The 21,943-nt window shown below is 44.5% G+C and overlaps 3 protein-coding genes across 7 annotated transcripts in view; 2 read left to right on the top strand and 1 right to left on the bottom strand.

Annotated features, from left to right (window-relative positions):
• grin3bb (glutamate receptor, ionotropic, N-methyl-D-aspartate 3Bb) overlaps positions 1-2,241 on the top strand; it is a 52,281-nt gene extending 50,040 nt beyond the window's left edge. For all 4 annotated transcript variants that reach the window (XM_083558244.1, XM_083558241.1, XM_083558242.1 and 1 more), the window contains one exon: positions 105-2,241. In XM_083558244.1, coding sequence (XP_083414370.1) covers positions 105-642 — 538 coding nt within the window. In that variant the 3' untranslated portion in view covers positions 643-2,241. The remainder of the gene's footprint in view (positions 1-104) is intronic.
• Positions 2,058-10,973, bottom strand: tmem259 (transmembrane protein 259). Of its 2 annotated transcripts, none has more exons than XM_083558246.1 (11): positions 10,744-10,973; positions 8,998-9,294; positions 8,511-8,673; positions 7,017-7,127; positions 6,278-6,400; positions 6,064-6,164; positions 5,841-5,898; positions 5,389-5,472; positions 5,088-5,220; positions 4,874-4,973; positions 2,058-4,481 (listed from the first exon to the last, which is right to left on the bottom strand). In XM_083558246.1, exons 1-11 carry the CDS (start codon positions 10,960-10,962, stop codon positions 3,903-3,905), a joined length of 1,968 nt encoding a protein of 655 aa, XP_083414372.1. In that variant the 5' UTR covers positions 10,963-10,973; the 3' UTR covers positions 2,058-3,902. The 2 variants fall into 2 exon arrangements, with proteins under 2 accessions (XP_083414372.1, XP_083414373.1); XM_083558247.1 differs by having other exon boundaries at positions 8,565-8,673.
• Positions 10,974-11,942: 969 nt separating this feature from the next.
• Positions 11,943-21,943, top strand: med16 (mediator complex subunit 16). Its single transcript, XM_083558245.1, has 14 exons — positions 11,943-14,445; positions 14,544-14,651; positions 15,276-15,445; positions 15,549-15,980; positions 16,072-16,177; positions 16,440-16,595; positions 16,863-17,080; positions 17,431-17,637; positions 18,264-18,474; positions 18,672-18,805; positions 20,039-20,231; positions 20,413-20,629; positions 21,277-21,360; positions 21,487-21,943. Exons 1-14 carry the CDS (start codon positions 14,304-14,306, stop codon positions 21,611-21,613), a joined length of 2,505 nt encoding a protein of 834 aa, XP_083414371.1. The 5' UTR covers positions 11,943-14,303; the 3' UTR covers positions 21,614-21,943.

Genomic DNA, 21,943 nt, shown 5'->3' with positions numbered 1-21,943 from the left:
ACGTGTTTATTTTCTCTCTCATGATGATGATGATGATGATTGTTAGAACAAATGGAACCTGGTGTGCGTTTCTCATTTTGTTAATACTTTGATTTATTCTACAGCTGTAATATTCAGAAATCCCAGCCGGCACAACCTCCAGCACCTCCGCCACCCGGAACCTTCGCCAAGTGGAATAACGAGAGCAGCCGAGCCGCCAAAGAGATCAAGGACAACAAGAGGGTTCACTTCAACCTGGAGACGCTGAACACGCGCCGCCTCCTCGCCCGCGTCGTCGCAGAAGGTGGACAGGGTACTTCAGGATCTGCATCTGGAGACGGTTCTGGTCCTGGACCTGCGCCCAGTGCAAGTCGTGTCTCAAGAGTGTGTGAAAACGGTGGGCCGGTCCCTTTACAGCCACTCCCGTCCTCTCCGCCTCCTTTGACGGAGCCTCCCAAGGATGGAGAATTGGAGGAGCTGCAGGTGAAAATCGAGGAGATCCGTGGTCAGCTGAGGGATGCTCTTGCGCGTCGGGCCCAACTCCAAACAGCTCTCGCCAAAGAACGCGCTGCTTCCATGGTTCCACTGACCCAAGAGGGACCACCTACGGTCACGGCTACGATTTGCCGCTCCCTGGTCAAAGATCTGGAAGGAAAAAGGTGATGCTTTCGCGTTCAAAAGAACGACGCGACAATCATCCTGTTTTTCATATCGATTCCAAAGGCTTTCACTGATGCCGAGAAGCTGCTGCGGTTCCTCACGCTATGGCATCATCAGGCTCCAGGGCACCAGGACACGGACTCGCCAGTTTTCTACAGTCATCCAGATCTGCAGCACCATGTCACGAGGACGCGACAGAGAAACGTGGCCATGCAGCCGAGGCCTAAAGACGTCCGAAAAGCTCTCCGGATACGAGGCAGGACACATCAGCATGGCTAGATCATGGCTCCTCCTGTGGGGAGTGTGTGTTTCTACATGCTCTGCTCTGCTGATGTGGTTTTGGGGGGTTTATGGGAACACCGGCATGGGATTTGAAACAAAGGGGAAAAAAAAAAAAAAAAAAAAGATTCGGTGGGTTTTAAATGTTCTGTTCGGTTCTGCAGTATTTGATCTGAAATGATTATTGTTAATTGGGCCTGGATGTTTTTCACTAATAAACCTAATTGAATAAACTGTGAATGAATGTCTGTTGGATGGGATCTCCACAGCATGCAGTAGGTCAGGTTTTAATCTTCAGGTGCAGGTGATGGTCATGTGACCCAGTAGATGACACTAATATAACGCTATAAAGGTTTATACCTGCAAGGGAGAAAATTAAATCCCCAAATCCTGTTTTAGTCCAAGTGAGGAGGTCGTAAGATTCTTCTTTTTAGCAGAAATATTCATCGTCAAACGTGTTTTTTTTAAGGAAAGTCTGGACTCCTGCTCTAGAAATCAAGTTACTCAAAAATGATAAATCATGTGCATTATTGAAAGATGAATAATTTCCACTCGTTTATATCACTGACCTGATGGTACATTCATGTTCAATAAACCGACCTTATATACATACACACTACATGGACAAAAGTATTGGGACACCTGAATTTTACAGCCATATGTGTTTCTTCCCCAAATTTGGATGCATACGGACGTCTTTGGAAGCAGCTGCATGAAATCTTCCCTTTACTATAACTAGGAGACCCAAACCTGTTCCAGCGTGGCAGTGCAAACCCTGTGCACAAAGCTCCAGCTCCATGAAGATCTGCTTTCCACCGGTTGGGAGTGGAAGATCTCCTGCTGAATGTGAACTCTGACTGCACCCCCAGGCCCCCTCACCTTCATCGCTACCTGACTTTACTAACACCCTTGTAGCAGAGCACAAATCTTCCCAGAAGAGTGGAGCTCATTAGAACCGTAAACGGAACGAAATTCAGAATCGGATTATTAAAAAGACTGAGCTGAGGTGTCCACAAACTTTTGGCTGTACAGAATCTTCACATCATTCTACTATTACAGGGTTTCTGTCGTTTCTTCATAACCCGCAGCTGAAGAACATTCTGCCGAAGCCCAGAGAAGGAACCACAAGCAGACGTGCGGAGTGGAAAATCCTTTTGTCTGTTTATGCATTTCATTTTTTCTTTTTTTTACATTTAAATACAACTGAATGAAAGAGCAAATAGAGTTCATCACAGAACCGTGGATTTTTCATTGTGTATGATGAATGGATAGAAACTCATCATCCTGCATTCTGACACAGAACGGCAAATAGGCAGAGAAAAAGAGAAGAAAAGTAAATCGATCGTAAAAGCTCATTTGCGGAACATTCGTGCTGAAAATCTCTTGAACCTGACTTGAATTATTGCACACGTTTTTGGATAAAAACCGACGTCCCCGAGGCCACCGACGTTCACCTTATCATTTGTTGCATAGCCTTTGAATGAAAACCCCTGGCAGACAAAAAACGTTTCTTCCGGTCTTCTCTTGTGCAAAGAGTAGAGACGATCGGCGACGTGTTCGTCTTCATCTATTTGACGGAATAAAGTTCGCAATGAACTCGACTTGTAAAAGCGAGATTCTGTTAATTGGCTTAATCTGTCCTGCGGCGCCATTTATAAAGCGTACAACCCTCTAGATTCTGTTTCACTCCTCATTAAAAAAAAAAAAAAAAAAAAAAAAGCTTTTTGATCCATTTGCACATAAAATATTCGCTGATCTCTGAAGAGGCTGGTTCCGGACGGGTTCTAGCATCGTGACATACTGCATTAAATAATAATTATAATAAGATTCTACTGCGCTTGGCTTCCTGTTAACCTTTACTGTGGACTATCAAAAATATTTCTATACTACTACGTTCCATGGGAGTTACAATGTCGAGGAGAAAGTAGATCTTATGTGATACGGGTTTTGGGGGAAAATGAACCCATTTGAAGGGTTGATTTTTTTATAATGCAGTAACACACACACAAGCAAAGAGCAACAAAAACGATCGAGCGTACCAATCAGGTGTTACGATACGCTAAAGGACGAGACCAACGCGTCTGCAGGTGAAACATCCTGAACTGAAGGTCCAAAGCTGCAGCCTTAATAAAATCTGTGTAACCCTAAATATAGAGGAACTACGGAGACGAATTACAAGACGTTGCTCTTTAATCTGAAACTATTCATCAGGGCACCTTTATAAATCTTCCTGGAATTGAGCAAAAAGCGGACTTTACAAGCTTCTAACGAGATTAGTGCATTAATTGTAAAGATCAACAACAATCCGTTCCAAAAACTGGAACTTTTCCTTGAGAAAGGAATTCAACGATCCTTGACACCGAAATGTAGTCTTCCAAAAAAAAAAAAAATAATAATAATTCCTTAAAACACAACACATTTTCAAGGCATCATGGACTAAGACTATACTTTCACAAGGTAAACTACATCCGGGTGAGATCTTGGTTTCAGCGTCACACTGGGTCATCTTCTACTGCATTAAAACCTTCACAAGCTCCATACGGCTCGAAAAGATCAATCGCTATTTGGTTTGATTTAATCGCATACAGTAAAGGTAACGCGGATCGACGCCGAGTTCTGAACGAGTCCCGGCACGCCGTCAGATCAGATCAGTATTATTATTATACACACTGTACACTAACACACCCAGTGTTTAAAGAAACCAATCATTAATCATCTTAGAAAAAGAAAAAAAAAAAAACACACACAATTGCTCTCCGGATGATCACATCGTCATGTCTCCAAATAATTCAAGAAGCATCTGAGTACAAAAGAAAACATTTACCCCTTTTCTGCATGGGGGTGTGTGTGTGTGTGTGGGGCGGTGATTACATTGCGCTCCATCGCTGTTGGTGCTCTTCTTCCCTCCATGACGGATGCATTTAAGGTGAAAAGCTCTGCTGCTGCTAGTTAAAGAGGTAAAAAGGCAATATGATTGGTTGAGCTCAGGAAGGGGTGGAGTCAGGACCGGGCGTGGCAGCCTCAGCGTGACTCTCGCTCTCCTGTTTGGCGTTCCATCGAGGCGTGTCTGTTTTGTCCACCTCTGCCTCTGTGCAGTCTGTGATGTGAGGAGTCGCTCCTGCCTCATCGTTCCCTCTGTCGTCCTGGGCTTCTTCTGATCTATCGCTCCCTTCTCCATTCTCTCCCGCACTCTGCGTGACGCCTGCGGTCGGCGCCGTCGTGTCCAGCAGTGGGGCCGTCAGCGCCTCCGTGATGATGGCGTCTGTGATGATGGCTGCCGTCTCAGACATCCAGTCCTGATCGCTGGGTTCAGGACCGGGCAGGCCGTTAGGAGCTTCGGCCTGAGGTGGGGTCAGGGCTGACTGCCCGTTGACGGTGCCCACGCCGGCTCCGCTTGGTCTGCCAGGATGTGCTGCATTGGTGGTGTTGTTGTTCAGGTTGTCCTGCAGCGCTGTCTGGTTGCCCTGAGCAGCCTGCTGGTTCTGTAGGAGCATCTCCTGGATGCGGATCTGCTGCAGGATGGCTGGCAGCTCGTAGTGATGAAAAAAGTAGATCATGGAGTGCTGATGACAATCGCACAGAGGGAAGGCAAGTTAGATTTCCGTTTGCATGTGCACGGTGGGATCAAATATACCGATCTGTAATTCATTACTGTACTCAAGTAGATTTTTCACCACATTTCAAAGTCAAATTTTTACTTTTTGCTCAAATACATTTTGTGCAATGATCATAGGAACATTCTAGTTATGATAAATCAGTACTTTGGATACTTAAGTACATTTGAAGGCATAAACCTTTTGTACTTTTACTCAAGTGAACGTTTAAAGGAGTCTGATTTTACTGAGTGTCTCTACTTTAACTCTACGACATGGTTCGTGTCCTTCACCACTGGTATCTGGTACTGTGACACACGAGACAAAATGGTAAAGGAACCGCAGCTTGGACAAAAACTTACCTGAATGAAGAGCCAAGAAGTAACGAGTGCCAGGCTGCTATACTGTCCATTAAAGCGGTAATGGTACGCATAGAACGCAAAATGGTACAGATAGAAGAACCTGAAAAACAGCAGGAGAGCAGGACCTAAGCAGGCATCATCACTATGATGGAAACAGCGTACATGTGAATAGTTCTCCAGAACCGAGCCTTTACAGCAGATTGAAGAGCAGTACCTGAGCCAGTGGCGCTTACTGGTGTTGGTGTGGCAGCAGATGGCGTCGTACTGATCCGCCAGCCACACGATGAGGATGATGTAGAAGGCTGTAGTTGTGTCATTGAAAAACTCAGACATGATAGCTTCCATTCCTGTGGGTACATCACCATAAAGAACTAGCTTTGATCGGAAATCATGCTGCGTTTAGACAAATACGATTTCTACGTTTCTGCTTCTCTAAAGTTCACACTGACAAAGAAACACGTTCAGCTACAAACACTCTTGCTGTAATCTACGCCCACACAGCGGGCAGCACCTACCCACAAGTGCCAGGATCACAGTGAGAAGAGGAGCAGCTGGGAATGCAATGGTCATGTTCATCTCTAACATCTGCAGGAGGTCCACTGAACACCAGACAAATGAAAGGTTAAGAAAATACAGTTCATCATCATTCTGAATGTGTGTGCATGCAGGGTTTAAAGCATGAAGACACCTGACCAGCACACTGAGCATCCCATATTATTCAGCTACCAGCTGGTTCAGGATTTTGAGCAGGAGTTCTTTTACTTAAACATGGTAGAACATGTCTTCATGTCATGCTGGAACAGGATTGGGCCTGTTAGTTTCAGTGTAGGGAAACTGTAAACCCTATACCCTCCAAAAACCTCCTGTGTGTTTCACATGCGGGCGTAATGGTCACGTGTCCACATACTTTTGGCGACATTGTGTACATGTATTTAGAGAGAGCCGAGCTTGGTGTCTTCAAGGTTACCTATGAAAACAAAGATCTGGTGATGGGAATAGCGGAGCAGCATGGACACGGACAAGGTCTGAAAAACACGGAGGAAACCAAAACTCATCGTTACGAAACATTATTCTTTTGTCACGCAACCATTTCTTTAAACCTACTTCTGTCTAAACATAACTACACAAACGACTCTTAAATAAACACCACTGTATGATACACAGGACACCAGGCAATGTGAGATACTCACAAATATCACCATGATTACAAAGGCAGCCAGGTAGGAGGTACGTGCCATCCACATGCTCACGAAACGGTAGTGTTCTCCAGACACCACGTTCCTCAGGAACCCTGAACACACACACACACACACACACACACACACCATGATCGCTACTACCTCGTACTGTATATAAACACGTACGGAGTACAAATGTGCAAGCGGAAACAGGTCACGTTTTTACCTTTATTCTCCTCGTTTTCCGCTAAAGCCTTAACGCTGGACATGAGTATGTCGTCATAGCCGAGGAACTCGTCCAGGAGGAAGCGGCTAAAACCGTCTCCAAAGCACTGGTCCTTTACTGGGTCTGTAGAAAATATCAGCAAATTATTTTAATGCTATATAATTGGTTTATGTGATTAGAGAACCTGGTTGCAGTACTGTCTAGTGAACCTCCAGGCAATACTTTGTGGACATGGATGTGTCGACCAAAATTACAGACTACAGAAGTGTGATCACTGGAGAAACATTCGAGAGCAAAATAATAATCTTTATTATTATCTACAAATAAATTTTTCCCCCGATATCTTTGTATGAGGTTGGGTGTATCTTTCACACGCGAGCAGGAAGTCATGTGATGTTTGCAGAAGCCACATTTGAGCTTCCAATGTGTTTAGATCTGGAGCCAAGATCAGATTAAAGAAGCTTTACTGCTTTACTGTTCACATTACAATCCATTCCACTTAAACACACACACACGTTTCAACCCTTAACACACCTTTATAAAGAGAAAGAGTCCTGCAGCACCACATATCATCCTTTACCTTACAATATCTACCAGTGCTGATGTACATATGGTTAAATCTCCTCCTAACACTCATCCTCTAACGCACTAGAAATGATCAGGAACTTTCTAGAGCAGCTGCTTCGTGCCAGTGAGGTGAATCCTGCAGGTTTTCATGGACGTGTTGTGTGTAACTCACCCAGGGTTACCACCATGACGGGAATGTTGAGGCGCTGTCGTGTGGTTTGAGACAGCCGCAGAAAACCGTACTCCAGAGAGTACTCCACGATGTATTCCTCCTGAGGCCACACTGCGGAACGGAAAACACGAACCTGTCACCTCCTCGCTCTCACACAATACACACATTCTGTCTGACTACAAGACATGGAGAGGAAACTACAAAGGCACCTATGAAAATCCCACTAGGGTGTATCTTGATATGTACTAGAGTATAGGTGTTTATGAAATAAACACCGTCTACGATCATTTCTTAATTGTTGTTTTAACGATGTGCGATTTGACATGGAGTATATCGTGAAACCCAAACACAGGCATAGGTTACGTGACGTCTAATAGGTTAGACACGTGCATGTGCGCATTCGCAGAGCGTTCTTTCCGTCAGTCTATTAAAATGCATTTAGAACGATCACAATATTCAAGATATGCAGAAAATGTGTACATTTATAGCATTTCATATATTAATATCACAAAAATCAGCTGTTGAAATAGAATATTTATATTACATTATAAATGTGAGAATTTGATAAAAAAAAAAAAAAAAAAATGGTGCACAAGTTTAGAAAAAATGGGAAAAATCGATTTAAACTTATTGGAAAAGATTATTCAATGTGACCGCTGTGAACTGACCACCAGACAATACGAACAATATCAAAGCAGTCGCTGTCCGTGGTTCTTATAGTACCGGCACAATAACACGCTCTGCAAAACATTGTGTAATTATCGAGAAAGTTATCTATAAAATCCCAAAGAAATATTGAGATATTTTTTCTGATATCGCACCCCCCACTGCGGAGTGTGTGCCAGTCGTTGGGAACACGAGCTCTGGAGATGTCTGGACTCAGATTCTTGTGTAATATACATGAGATATAAGTGTATAAAGTGTAAAAGAGGCACATTAGCAGCTTGATGCTTTAGAAAGTGCAGCTCGAGCTGGAGGTCAGGCCTGTTGTGCAGGAATGTGCGTCAGACCTGTCAGCAGCATCTCTTCTCCTTTACACACACATTCTTTGTTGATAAGAGGCTCGTGAGGAATGCAGAACGCCATAACATTCACGCTTTCTACTGCAACATCAATAAACGTGGGTGTGAGACTCACTGGGCCTACAGACCCGAGGTGAGACGTCTAAGATGACTTGATGGACATCTGATACTAACTGAGAAAAATTTCAGGAACTCTGACATATCAGAGTCCAAGCTGAGGTTTATGCTCTAACTCCAATCAGTAACGTGAGTCAGTTCGTGGTCGAGCGAGACGCAGAGAGAGAAAGAATGGGACTGTGAGGGAGGTGGAAAAAGTGAATAGAGTGGGTAAGGGCATTGCAGGCAGGAGTGGATGAAAGAAGGCGAGTGAGGAATGGGAGCATGAGATCGCAGGAAGAAGAGCATTGCAGCAGGAGGTCTGGGGTGCCGGGGGAAGGGGTGGGATAAAAGCGTTAGACATGTTGAGCTTTACCTGCTCTCGTAAGCATCTCAATCTCGGAGACACTCTCCTTCAGCGGCTGCATACCTTTAGAGGGCGCCTGGCTGAAGGAGAGGTCCTGAGTGTCGTTGGAGCCCGAGCTCGAGGCGCCATCCCGCACCAGAGGCTTCAGTCGCGGTTCAATGTCCAGCTCGAACTGCATAAAAAACAGTTTTATTGCGTTATCATTTACAAAGGTGCTGACTCACTACAATGAATCGCTTCTGGTGCCTCTGCTGTATTCTGTAATTACTGCAACGAATATTCAATATCATCTCTGAATCGATTATTACAGGGAACTGATGGGAATTGCACGTCTCAGAATTGATGCACGTGCCGAGCAGGACAAAAATGAGGGCAACGAGAGAGCAATGGAGAAGACAAAATCTACACAATATACATGAGGCAGAGCCGCTTTTTTACAGCAGCCAGTGATAAAAACGAAACACCCAGCAGCTTGGATTAATTTCCACACACTGACCCTCACAGAGCTGTTGTCGAACATGTCCACAGTCATCTCCTCTTCTTCCTCCTCCTCTTGATGAACAGGAACTTGACCAGACTCCTCCGTGTCCCCGTCCAGCTCCTTCACAAGACCCTGGAAGCCTTCTGTCTCGTAGAACTGCAGGAAAATGGGCGCGCGACTGGAGTTTCGCTGAATCTCCACGCGCAGGATGCCGTCACGTGGCCATTTCTCACGTACGTGCTCCAAGCAGTTAATGGGGGAACGAGAGAACGCGATGTGGATGTAGGCTAGAATGAAGAGCACAAACAAGGCCTGGAAACGAGAGAAAAATGCACATTTTCAGTTTCATCCCATCAATAATGACTTGCAGCTGTGGGGAAGTGATGCTTTTCCCCTTCATTCAACCAGAAAAGTGACATTTTCGATCACTTTGGGCAAAAACCAGCAGCAGCATCTTTTATAAATATAATCAACTGATCTTATTATCTCTGTTATACGATCTCATGATTCTTATTTCAGTTACATGAACGCAGAACATCAGGTTGCTTTATTTATTTTTTTTCTGGGACGTCAATTACTAACACCTACACGTCAATCATTTCATATTCATACATCAATTGGCTCACCTTCCATTTTCATAGAAGGCTTTTCAGGCAAATACCCGAGAGAGAAGGTACAGAAGCGCACAACGCTAAAATGAAAGTCCTGATGTCGTAATCAAAGATGGAGTAACAGGAAGCGTGCAGAAACCGAAATTGTTCTGGAAGCCATAAGGTTCCAGCAGCAGCAGCAGCAATGAGGAACTGATACATTACATAACAGCAGCATCAGATGAAAAGGAGAGACGTTTATAGAGCATGAGCTGTCCTTACGCAAAACCATCATGGTGAAGAGGTTCAGACTTGTACACACCTGTACTCCCCTTTAACACACCTGTACTCCCCTTGTACACACCTGTACTCCCCTTTAACACACCTGTACTCCCCTTTAACACACCTGTACTCCCCTTTAACACACCTTCACTCCCCTTTTACACACCTGTACACACGGGTACACCTGTACTCCCCTTTCACACACCTGTACACACCTATACTCCCCTTTCACACACCTGTACTCCCCTTTCACACACCTGTACTCCCCTTTCACACACCTGTACACACCTGTACTCCCCTTTCACACACCTGTACACACCTGTACTCCCCTTTCACACACCTGTACACACCTGTACTCCCCTTTCACACACCTGTACACACCTGTACTCCCCTTTCACACACCTGTACTCCCCTTTCACACACCTGTACTCCCCTTTCACACACCTGTACACACCTGTACTCCCCTTTCACACACCTGTACACACCTGTACTCCCCTTTCACACACCTGTACACACCTGTACTCCCCTTTCACACACCTGTACTCCCCTTTCACACACCTGTACACACCTGTACTCCCCTTTCACACACCTGTACTCCCCTTTCACACACCTGTACACACCTGTACTCCCCTTTCACACACCTGTACTCCCCTTTTACACACCTCTACACACCTGTACTTCCCTTTTACACACCTCTACACACCTGTACTTCCCTTTTACACACCTATACTCCCCTTTCACACACCTGTACTCCCCTTTCACACACCTGTACTTCCCTTTTACACACCTGTACACACCTATACTCCCCTTTCACACACCTGTACACACCTGCCAAAAGCAGGGGGGGTGGGGTGGGGGGGCCACAGAAGCACAGAAGCTCAAATCTCACCTTCAGAAGCACGAAGAACTCGAAAACCCGCCGGAAAGATGGAGGGAAGAGCCTAGCGTACGTGACCGCCATCTTGAAGAAGAGTGCATGGAAGAGTCGGTCCCGCACATTGATCAGCGGGTTCTGGTTGACATTTGGGTTCCTCAGTCGGTTCCCCGGGCCGTTGTTGTTGTTCAGGGGCGCATTGTTGTTGTTCTGGTTGCCTTGGTTGTCTGACATTGTTATTCGGGTGGCACAGCTGGATGAGCAGAACTGCCACGGTGGGTCATGGGGGGGACAATACAGATGCTTACACACACACACACACACACACACACACACACACACACACACACACACACACAGAACGACGTGTCCCTCAGATGACTCCCTGCACTGACTTTATTATTGTTATTATTAATAGTATGATTCTAATGTTCTGCTCAGGAACACACCCTCAGAGTGAAGGCCACGATGCTGGCTAGCTACCTGCACATGTCACGTGACATGTCTCCGGAGTTTTCCAGTTAGCAAACACGAGTGGCGGCTCTGTGAATCTCCATGTCACAAATAATCCCACACACGATGCTAGCTAACCCACTAAAATAGCATCGGCTAGTAAACTAGCAATCAAACACTCACATTGTACACGTATTTCACAAAACAAAAACGCCCGAGTATTTAATATTCCGGTGAAGTGATCTGGTGAAGGTAAAGAGCGCGCAGTAGATGATGATGATGATGATGATGATGATGATGATGATGATAATCCTGAGGTGAAGGATTACAGGAGTCTGAGGCGGGGATTAGCCTGGCTAACTGCGAACTCCGGCGGCTGTGACGTGAACTACTAGGATTAACCGCAGTACCCGTATGTTGCCCTGTTCGGCACCAGTTCCGGGTGAAGGTCAACCTCCAGGCGCGTCTCCACCAGCTTCAGAACACTGCTCAAGTAGCCCACAGGAGCGCTTCATCCACCGACTCCACCAACACCAACTACACCGAGCTCCTGTTTACACTCAGGATTCCTCCGCGGAACTGGGAGGGACGGAAACCACATCGAGTGGATCTCCAGACTACAGCGCCCCCTTGTCTCATGGATGACCACATAGCAAATCTAAATTTGGTTTGTTTTGATTAGAATAATAATTAAAAACCAATGTAAAAATAATAAAAACAACATCAATAGGAATAATAACAATTAGAGATGTCAATCAATTAAAATATTTAATCGCGATTAATCACATGATTGTCATGGATTAATTTGTGATTAATTGCAATTTAATCACAGGTTTTTTTATGTACCTTGTAATTAATCTTTTTAAAGTTTTAAATACTTTAATCAACATGGACATGGAGAAATATGGTGATTTATGCAATTTGTTTATTATTAGTGCAACCAAACACAGTTAAATTACATAAAATCATTAGGACACCAAACGAAACTTTAGCTGTTTCCACACGGACGGTTTTAATTGCCAGATGTTGCATCATGGCGGATTTTGGTGCGTGATTTGAGACTTTGTGCATCAGTAAAAAAAATTTTTTGAGTGATTTAAAATTCAGTTTTTGATTGGTTATTATTTTTAAGTAAAGAAAGCAAGTCATTAATAAATGTGTGTTGCATTGAAGGTTTTAATTTTGCCTGTGTTATATTTATTTAATAAAATATTTACTTTGAGAATGTTGATGGAGAAGTATAGAGAAGGTCAGAAGGAGCTGCATTGTGTGTTTGTGGATTTAGAGAAAGCGTACGACAGGGTGGAGAGAGGAGTTGTGGTATTGTATGAGGAAGTCTGGTGTGTCAGAGAAGTATGTGAGGGTGGTGCAGGACATGTATGAGGACAGTGTGACAGCAGTGAAGTGTGCAGTAGGAACCACAGACTGGTTCAGGGTGAAGGTTGGACTGCATCAAGGATCGGCTCTAAACCCTTTCCTGTTTGCAGTGGTGATGGACAAGTTGAAGGACGAGGTCAGACAGGAGTCTCCGTGGACTATGATGTTTGGGGATGATATTGTGATTTGTGGTGAGAGTAGTGAGCAGGTGGAGAAGAGCCTGGAGAGGTGGAGGTACACGCTGGAGAGAAGGGGAATGAAAGTGTAGGAGTAAGACAGAGTACATGTGTGTGAATGAGAGGGGGGCAGTGGAGAAGGTGGAAGCAGGAAAAGAGGAAGGCCAAGGAGGAGGTTTATGGATGTGGTGAGGAAAGACATGCAGGTAGTTGGTGTGATAGGGGCAGATGTAGAGGACAGGGGGGTATGGAGACGGATGATCCGCAGTGATGACCCCTAATTAGAGCAGCCAAAGGAAGAAAAATATTTTTTATTAAAATGGTCAAACAGAAATTCGCACTGCATTAATCGCGCGTTAATAAAAACGCGTGCTGTTAAAATGAATTTGCGATGACGCGTTATTACCGCCTTCATTTTAACAGCCCTAATAATAATAAACAGTGTGTGTTGGGTTTGTATAGTGAGATGACTGTTATACAACTCCGATCCACAGGTGGCGCTGTCTGTAACCCTCTTCAGTGCAGCGCGCGTGCTTGTGCACTAGCGTACTCAGTTGTACACCGTTCGTCTGTAGTAGTGATGGGAGATTCGGCTCTTTGGCTCGGCTCCTTTAGAAGAGCCGGCTCCCAAATGGCTCTTCATTTAGTATCACTCGGAGCTTCTATTTAGGGCTAATTTTACAATTATAAATGGTTTGTGTTACGCAATTTTATTCAGAGTTTTAATAAAAGTAAACTTAGTAAGCTTTATTTATATGCTTTTTACGTTACAAAAAAAAATACACATTTACTGTTGTTTACATTTTTAATGCCAGGAGTATAAACTAGAATCATCATTACATATTATAAAGTTGTAAACATATTAAACAGCTTGAAAAAAGAAATAGATTTATGTCAAAGTCTCTACCATTATACATACAATGTTGTATCACTACGATGACAATAAAGTCTCTAAGTCTAAAGTCATAGCAATCAAACAGAACTTCTGTGATGAGATACATAAAAAAATATTTCCAGAACAAAGCTGTATGTGCACATTCCTAGAAGAGATAAAGAACAGATTTATCCTCAACTCCAAAGAAGGTACATAAAGAGTCAATGTCTGGAAAAATATACAATTTAAAATCAAGCTTGGTAGGATAAAAGTGATAAAATACTTTATAAGATATATTGTTAGCCTCACTGGCAGTTAAATATTTAGAAGACAGAGTCCACACTTGTTTACATGGAATCACCTGCATGGATTCTGAGCAGGAACCGCTGAAGATTCGACTCTCCCCGACACGAGTCGGCTCTTCTTGTTCGCTACAAAGAATCGGCTCTTAGAGTCACTAGTTTCCGGCTCGTTCGTGAAGAACACATCACGTGACGCTTATACACAGGATTTCTCAGATAGTTTAGGAAATTATTTGATATTTGGAGGTATTTTGGGACATTAATAATCAGAAACAGATAAATGAGGTGATATTTGGAGGACCAGTTCTTGTTTCTTCTTTGTTTTGTTTACTTTGTGTATTTGGTAAGCTAGCTCTGGACAGTTGAAGACCTCCTGGAACCGCCAATGGTTTAATGATGGATGTTGTGTATGTGTGTGAGTGGGAGAAGAGAACCAAGAGCAACCACTGTCCATCAATCCCCCTGGTGTGTGCGTGGTCCTGCAGGAACCTCATCGCCTTCACCACTGACCTGAAAAATGAAGATGAAGACAAAGGTACACACACACACACACACACACATCACACTCCAAAAGTATGTTTACACCCAAACCCTTATGGAAGTGTCTTCCTGTCTGTTCACTTTCTGCTGTAGATCTCAGTCATATGATCCATATCATCGATTCTGAACATCCCTGGGACGTCTACTCCATCAACTCTGGTCATACGGAAGTTATCTCCTGCCTTGAATGGGACCAGTCAGGTGAGTGATCAAAAAATTGGTGGTGGTCTTGTGGTTAATGCATCGGACTCTGGATCCAGCAGTCCTGATTTCCAATCCCAGCCACACCAAGCTGCCACTCCTGGGCCCCTAAGCAAGGCCCTTAACTCCATAACTCCTCAGTTTAGGATACATCTAAGTTCTTCTAGATAAGAGTGTCTGCCAAATGCCATACATGTTAAAGTTTGTGGACACTTGAGCACAAGTTGACTTTTTAAACATCTCATTGCACATTTAGTCTCCGTTTGCTGTTAAAATAAACTAAACTGGATTTGGTGGAGCTACAAAGGTGTTAGTGAAGTCAGGTACTGATGTAGGTGAGGTGAGGAGGCCTGAGGTTCACAATCCCAAAAGTTTTCAATCTGAGCTCTGTAGCAGGAGATCTTCATGGAGCTGGCTTTGTGCACATGGTCATGCTGGAGCAGGTTTGTGTCTCCTAGTTCAAGTGAATTTCATGCTCCAGAGATTCAATACACAACTGTGTGTCTCCAACTTTGTGAGAACATTTTGGGGAGGAAATGCTTTCTGGTCTCAATGTTTACATGACGTTTAGTTGAACATGAAGGATTCAGTGACCAAATCCGATCTGCACTTTTACGTGAGCAGGGTCCAGACTGCTCTCTGCAGATGGAGATGGACAGATCAAGTGCTGGGCGATGTCGGAGCACCTGGTGAACAGCTGGGAATGTACTCAGAGCAGCTCGGTTGATGGAGAACCTATCGTGGCTCTGTCATGGCTGCACAATGGAGTGAAGCTCGCATTGCATGTAGAGAAGGTACGGAGATGTTTCGAACACTCTCTTTTCACCGCTCGTATTCACAAAACAAATCCAAAACCGTATCGTTTTTCTTTTTCCGGGTGCATCTTCCACCCCACAGTCCGGGTCCACCAACTTTGGAGAAAAGTTCTCACGGGTGAAGTTCTCTCCCTCTCTCACTCTTTTTGGGGGGAAACCGATGGAGGGCTGGTTGGCAGTGACGGTGAGCGGGTTGGTCAGCGTGTCCCTGTTGAAGCCGAACGGCGCTTTGCTGTCAGCCAGCGAGAGTCTGAGCCGCCTGCGTGGGCGCGTGGCCCTGGCCGACATCGCTTTCACAGGCGGCGGGAACATCGTGGTGGCTACGACCGACGGCAGCAGCTCTTCACCCGTGCAGTTCTACAAGGTGTGTGTGAGCGTGGTGAGCGAGAAGTGCCGCATCGACACCGAGCTCCTGCCCTCGCTCTTTATGCGCTGCACCACCGACCCCGTGCGCCGCGCCAAGTACCCTGCTGTCACACACCTCAAGTTCCTCACGCGGGAGAACTCCGAGCAGGTGAGAACACGTTCACTCGTGGAGAAGAACGCCGTATCAGATCAGAGATGGCGCTTTTGTGCGTTTATTAATCTGCTCATGGGTTTTCAAGGTGCTGCTTTGTGCATCCAGTCAGATGGGAAGCATCGTAGAGTGCTGGTCTTTACGGAAAGAAGGACTTCCGGTCAACAATATATTCCAGCATCGTTCACCTGTTGGTAAGAGACAAACCCCGATTAAAGATTGAAGATTTTTATTTTCACAGAAATCACACCTTGCAGTGAAATGAAATATGATCGTAAAGTGTCTGTGTGTAAAATAAACAAATACGTATAATAATACATTATATAACGATAAGAAATGGCGCAGGTATATTACGATGTGTAAAGGAAGTCTCAGGAGCAGTGGTTAGGACCAGGTGGATTCCTCTCTGATCTGCTGCTGTTTGTATGAAATCGATCACCTGGTTTTGGTTTGCAGTCGGAGAGAAGCAGCCGATGATTCTGAAGTGGCGAATCCTTTCAACCACAAGTGACCTGGACCGTGTTTCTGCAGTGGCGCTGCCCAAACTGCCCATCTCGATTTCCAACACGGACCTTAAAGTGGCCTCAGACACAAAGTTCTGCCCGGGACTCGGTAAAGCTTTTATATCCTTGTGTCCGAGAAACGTTCACTTTTATTTTAGGGTCATTAGATAGTAATAAGTGTGAAATAAACACTATTCTATTGACTTTCTCGAGGTCTGTATTATCACCTATAGTGTGTAGTGTCTTGTATAATCTTGTCTAGTGGTGCAACGGATCTCAAAACTCACGGTTCTGATCACATTACGGTTTTTGACTCACGGATCCGATCGATAATCGAATCAGCTTCCGTACATGCAATGTGATCTCTCTCGATCAGGTCTGGCTTTGGCCTTCCACGATGGCACGATTCAAATACTCCATCGTCTGTCTCTCCAAACCATTGGGATGTTTCCTGGGACTTCCAGCACTTCTCAGCGTGTAGGGGACGAGCCGGCGATTAAACGCCAAAGAACTGGAGGTCCCATGGTGCACTTTAAAGCTCTGCAGTTCTCCTGGACGTCCCTGGCTCTGGTTGGAGTAGATAACCTTGGAAAGGTACGCAGAGCTGGCAGGAGAGAGGCGGATTAGACTGCACTTATATTTACTGTACTTTATATTTATCCAGATTGATTTATAGTTACAGCTGAGCAGTTAAGGCTTAAGGGCCTTGCTTAAGGGCCCAGTGACCTTCTGGTCCACAGTTTAATACCTCAACCAATGAGCTACCACGTTCCTTACATCATCACTGATGCTGAACTTGAAAGAAATACCTGCTAACAGTCTTGAGCACTTTAAGTCTGTATTCTCGGATTAACTGCATGTTCTATGAAGTCCACGCAGACTATCAGTAGTTACATTTTGTTGCCATGTTCTGAAACCTCTCTTTGTCCCGCCGCTTCTCTTAGCTGCACATGTTTCGCGTGTCCCCCTCCATGGGCCAGATGTTGGACATGAACATTCTGCTACGCCACCTACTGTTCCTGCTGGAGTACTGCATGGTGACAGGGTACGACTGGTGGGATGTGCTGCTGCATGTGCCACACAGCATGGTGCATAACCTGGTAGAGAAGCTGCACGAAGAGTACATGAGGCAGAATCAGGCCTTACAGCAGGTACGTCGAAATGGGATTTTTTTCTTAGTAGTTGTGTATTAAACATTAGAATAAAAACCCATATGGATGTGTATTAAAAGAGATTTTGATAGAAGGCTTTTCTCATTAAATTTTTTTCATGCATGAGAAGTCCAGGGCCATTGTCTAATAACGTGTTGTAACTACAATTACACGTAAACACACTCGAAAGCAAACCACTGACATCGTAATCCAATATATAATGCATTCTTTAGCTGAAACGATTCCTCGAGTAACTGAAATACACAAAATCGTTTAGTACATTAAACTACACACAGAGCATTGCGTTTCCCCGCGGACTATTATCACTGACGCACCACCCGCTAAACTTTAGAGCGCTCTGGACAGGTAAACACAGATGATAAATAACACGGGTCTCTTAACACAAACAAGTCTTTTGTTTCCTTTTTAGAAAAATTAAACAAAAGTACGTCTCGATGGAATAATGGGTTTAACAATCATTACTAAAATAATGGATAGCTGCAGCTCTAATGCATGCGTGTGTTTCTACTCTTCTGGAAAAGACTAAATTAGAGAGATTTGTTTTTGCTGGAATGATTTCGGATCCTGGCTCGTGATCCTTCTCCTGTTTTGAATGTCCGTTGCAGGTTCTCTCCACTCGAATCGTAGCAGTTAAGGCCTCCCTGTGCAAGCTGTCTTTAGCCACCGCGGCCCGCGCATGCGACTTCTATGCCAAGCTGCTCCTCATCGCCATCAGCTCCACGTTGAAATCTCTGCTGAGGCCTCACGTTCTCAACACACCAGACAAGAGCCCAGGAGACCGTCTGGCCGAGATCTGCAACAAGAATCTGGACACTGGTAACAAACCCATAACTGTGGCGCCGCTTGAGGACGTTTTGATCACGGAGAAAGATCTGAAGCTCGTTTGGGAGCAACAGTCTCAGTATTTAGAGAAGCTTATAGAAAATAAAGTCCATCTAGAGCAGTTTTTAATGCAGAATATACAATAATAGGTGATTTTCTTCTACTTTTTTATTTTGCTTAATTTCCCCCAGATATTGACAAGGTGATGATCAACCTGAAGACGGAGGAGTTTGTTCTGGATGGACCTCCGCTCCAGTCCCTGCAGCAGCTCATTCAGTGGGTGGGAGACTTTGTGTTGTATCTGCTGGCCAACCTGCCCAACCAGGTCAGTTCCCCGCACTGTGCACTACATTTATTTAATACAGTTGTACAGCAGGGACCAGGGGCCTGCAGTTTAATAATAATCATAACAATCTTTATTTTATAAAGTGCTTTTTAAAAGCTACACATCAAAGCGCTTTCCAAGAATGAAAGTATAAATTAAAATAATGTACAAATAAATCAATAATGGTAAGAACAATTAAACAAAAATAAACATCACAACAATATAAAGGTCACATAAACGCTATCCTGATGAAGCAAAGTTTAAGAGCTGATTTAAAAACATGCGCTTGAGTTTCCTCCTCCCTCATTAACGTACAGAGGAACGAAGGAAACCACTGGAACCCGAGACACAGTGAAGATCACATCTGGAGAATGGAAGAAGTTGATAAACATTTACAAGGATTAATTAAAGGGTTATAGGATTATTAGGGATAAACATCTATAAAGAACAAACCTACAGGCACAAAACGTACACATTCTTTTATCTTTATCTGTGTACAGCTGTTCTGAGATCATGTCTGCTGTAAAACAGCGCAATAGAAATACAAATGAATTGAACTAAATATTGACTCTGTTAAAACGCTTCTAAACAAGCAGAAAGTGAAAATACCTGGTGGCAGATTGAGGTTGGAGCACATTTAGAACCATGGCTTGAGGGCACACACACACACACACACACACATACACACACACACACTCCTAATCTTCTACTTTCACCTGTTTGTGCATAGAAAATGGTGGAGATGTCATGCAGAGCAGAGTAAACCGTGAAGATGTTAAAAGCAGGTTTTTTTAATCCGCTGCAGAAACTCGCTACAGGGGTGTGTGAGAAACGCACCTCACATCAAAGACACTACAGAGGGAGCGGCTAGACGAGTGTCGAGCAGCTTGTGGCCCATTTCTGTTAAAATAATGTTCATGATGATCTCTTTTCACTGAGGCTCTCAATCCTAAATATCCCAAAACCCCTCTGCAGGTTCACCCAGGCTGTAGTGGTTTATCACCTCCACCATGGACAGTGTGATTCAAGATCTTTATTTGTCTTTCGGCATATTTTGCTTTTAACAGTTTGTTTGACGTCAGACCTCCAAACCACAGCGGAAACGTTACCATCTTTCTTTCCTGACATGAAGAGCCGTCCGACTTCATGATGTTAGACTCTCACACAGATGATCTCGTCTCTTAATTGTTCTGCAATTTCTGAATCAGAAAAAATTAATCTGTGTCTGTTCAGGGCTCCACAGTGCGTCCAGGCTTCGGTTTCCTGCGTGACGGACCCTCCCTGGGCATGCTGAGGGAGATGATGGTCATGATACGCATCTGGGGCCTACTGAAGCCCGGGTGTCTGCCCATCTACACGGCCACATCAGACAACCAGGACAGCATGTCTCTGCTTTTCCGCCTCCTCACTAAACTCTGGCTCTGCTGTGAGTCTGCATCAAAATATTATGTTCTGATCAGTACTGAAGCTTTCAGAGTAACGTTTTCTTAAACCTCCGTCAGAATGTAACGTTATTGCTCTCATCCTGAAGTCAAACAAAGAGAGATTAACACGCCTGTGCGGTCATTATGATCCGGTTTATTTTTGTGTTTTCACTCCACCTGCAGCGCGAGATGAAAGTCATCCTCAGGAGCCGGACGAGACGCTGCTGGACGAGTGCTGTCTGCTGCCCAGCCAGCTGCTCGTGCCCAGCATGGACTGGCTTCCCATCAACGATGGCGTCATTACCAAGATCCAGAACAAGCACCATTTACGCCTGCAGTTTGGAAAACCCTACACCCTCCCCGGACTCAACCCCAACTCTCAGATGGAGCTTTTCTCCAGGTGAGCAGGTGCTCTGTTTGGAAATGAAACGCAGACACAAATGAAGTCCGTCTGAGCCTCATCGCTTTCACGCACTGGTCAGGCTGCTCTTTTTTTTTTTTTTACTTCTTATCAAACTGCATTTTCATCACATTTACATCAGACGTTATACAACTGAATACGTACATCTGCATCTATACCCACACGTGTACATCAATATATTACCAAACGTTTTCAGACACCTGGTCATAAATACTGTGTGTGTTTTTGAGCATCGTATTCCACATTTAGTCCTTCTAATTCCCTCCACTCTTCTGGGCAGATGTTCCACTAGATTTTGTGGTGATTTGTTACATTAGTATTAGTAAAGTCAGGTCCTGATGTGGGTAAGAACGTGAGAAGGCCTGGGGTGCAGTCAGTGTTCACATTCATCCCACACGTGTTTATTAGCATCTATAGCAGGAGATCTTCCACTCCAACCCATGCAAAGCAGATCTTCATGTAGCTGGAGCTTCGTGCACAGGGTTTGCATGGTCGTGCAGGAGCAAATTTTGGGTCTCAGTTCACCCATATTTACAAATACCTGCTAATTTACTGTACATTTGCTCATCAGAAATATAGATATCAACAGAAAAAACATCTTTCTAAGAATCCAAGTATCTTCTCAGGAATCCGGCATCTCAGAGGATGGATAATCTCCGCTGCTTACACATGGGCATCCGTCCCACGGAGGACAGCAAGGCCTGCACCAGGTACCTCCAAGATGTTCAGGACACGTGATTTTTGTCTATTCAATTAATTTATTAATTAGAAAAAACAATATACACAAACACGACTGTAGAAGAATCCTAAACACTGCTCTAACTGGGTTGTGTCAGGTGCGGCTGTGTTACGATGCTGCGCTCTCCGAACAAGACCAACGCCATGAAGCAGTGGGAGCAGCGCTGGATAAAGAACTGTCTGTGTGGGGGTCTGTGGAGGAAGATCCCGAACTGTGTGGGCTGAGGGTCTTCAGAGCTTCAGAGTCCTGTTTGTGTGGGTGATGCAGGGACGTGATTAATCAGTCAGCACTGCTGCAGTGGTGCGAAGGGAAAGGAACAACATACACACACACACACACACACACACACTCCTGTGTTCAGGATGCAGTAGATGCAGTTTTTATATACAAACGCTTCTCGAGTATTTCAGGCCCTAATGAGGCAGTTCAGGGAGAGGGTTTGTAAATTACTTGATGAATGATGCTTTGAGAATTTGTAAATATTTTCTTTTCCATGTCGCATTTTATTTTAATGTGCTTCTTTATAATAAACTCTGAGGCGTCTGTGACCACAA

This window comes from Silurus aristotelis (genome assembly GCF_946808225.1).
Source record: "Silurus aristotelis genome assembly, chromosome: 13".
NCBI lineage: Eukaryota > Metazoa > Chordata > Actinopteri > Siluriformes > Siluridae > Silurus > Silurus aristotelis.
This window is presented reverse-complemented; position numbering and strand designations above follow the sequence as displayed.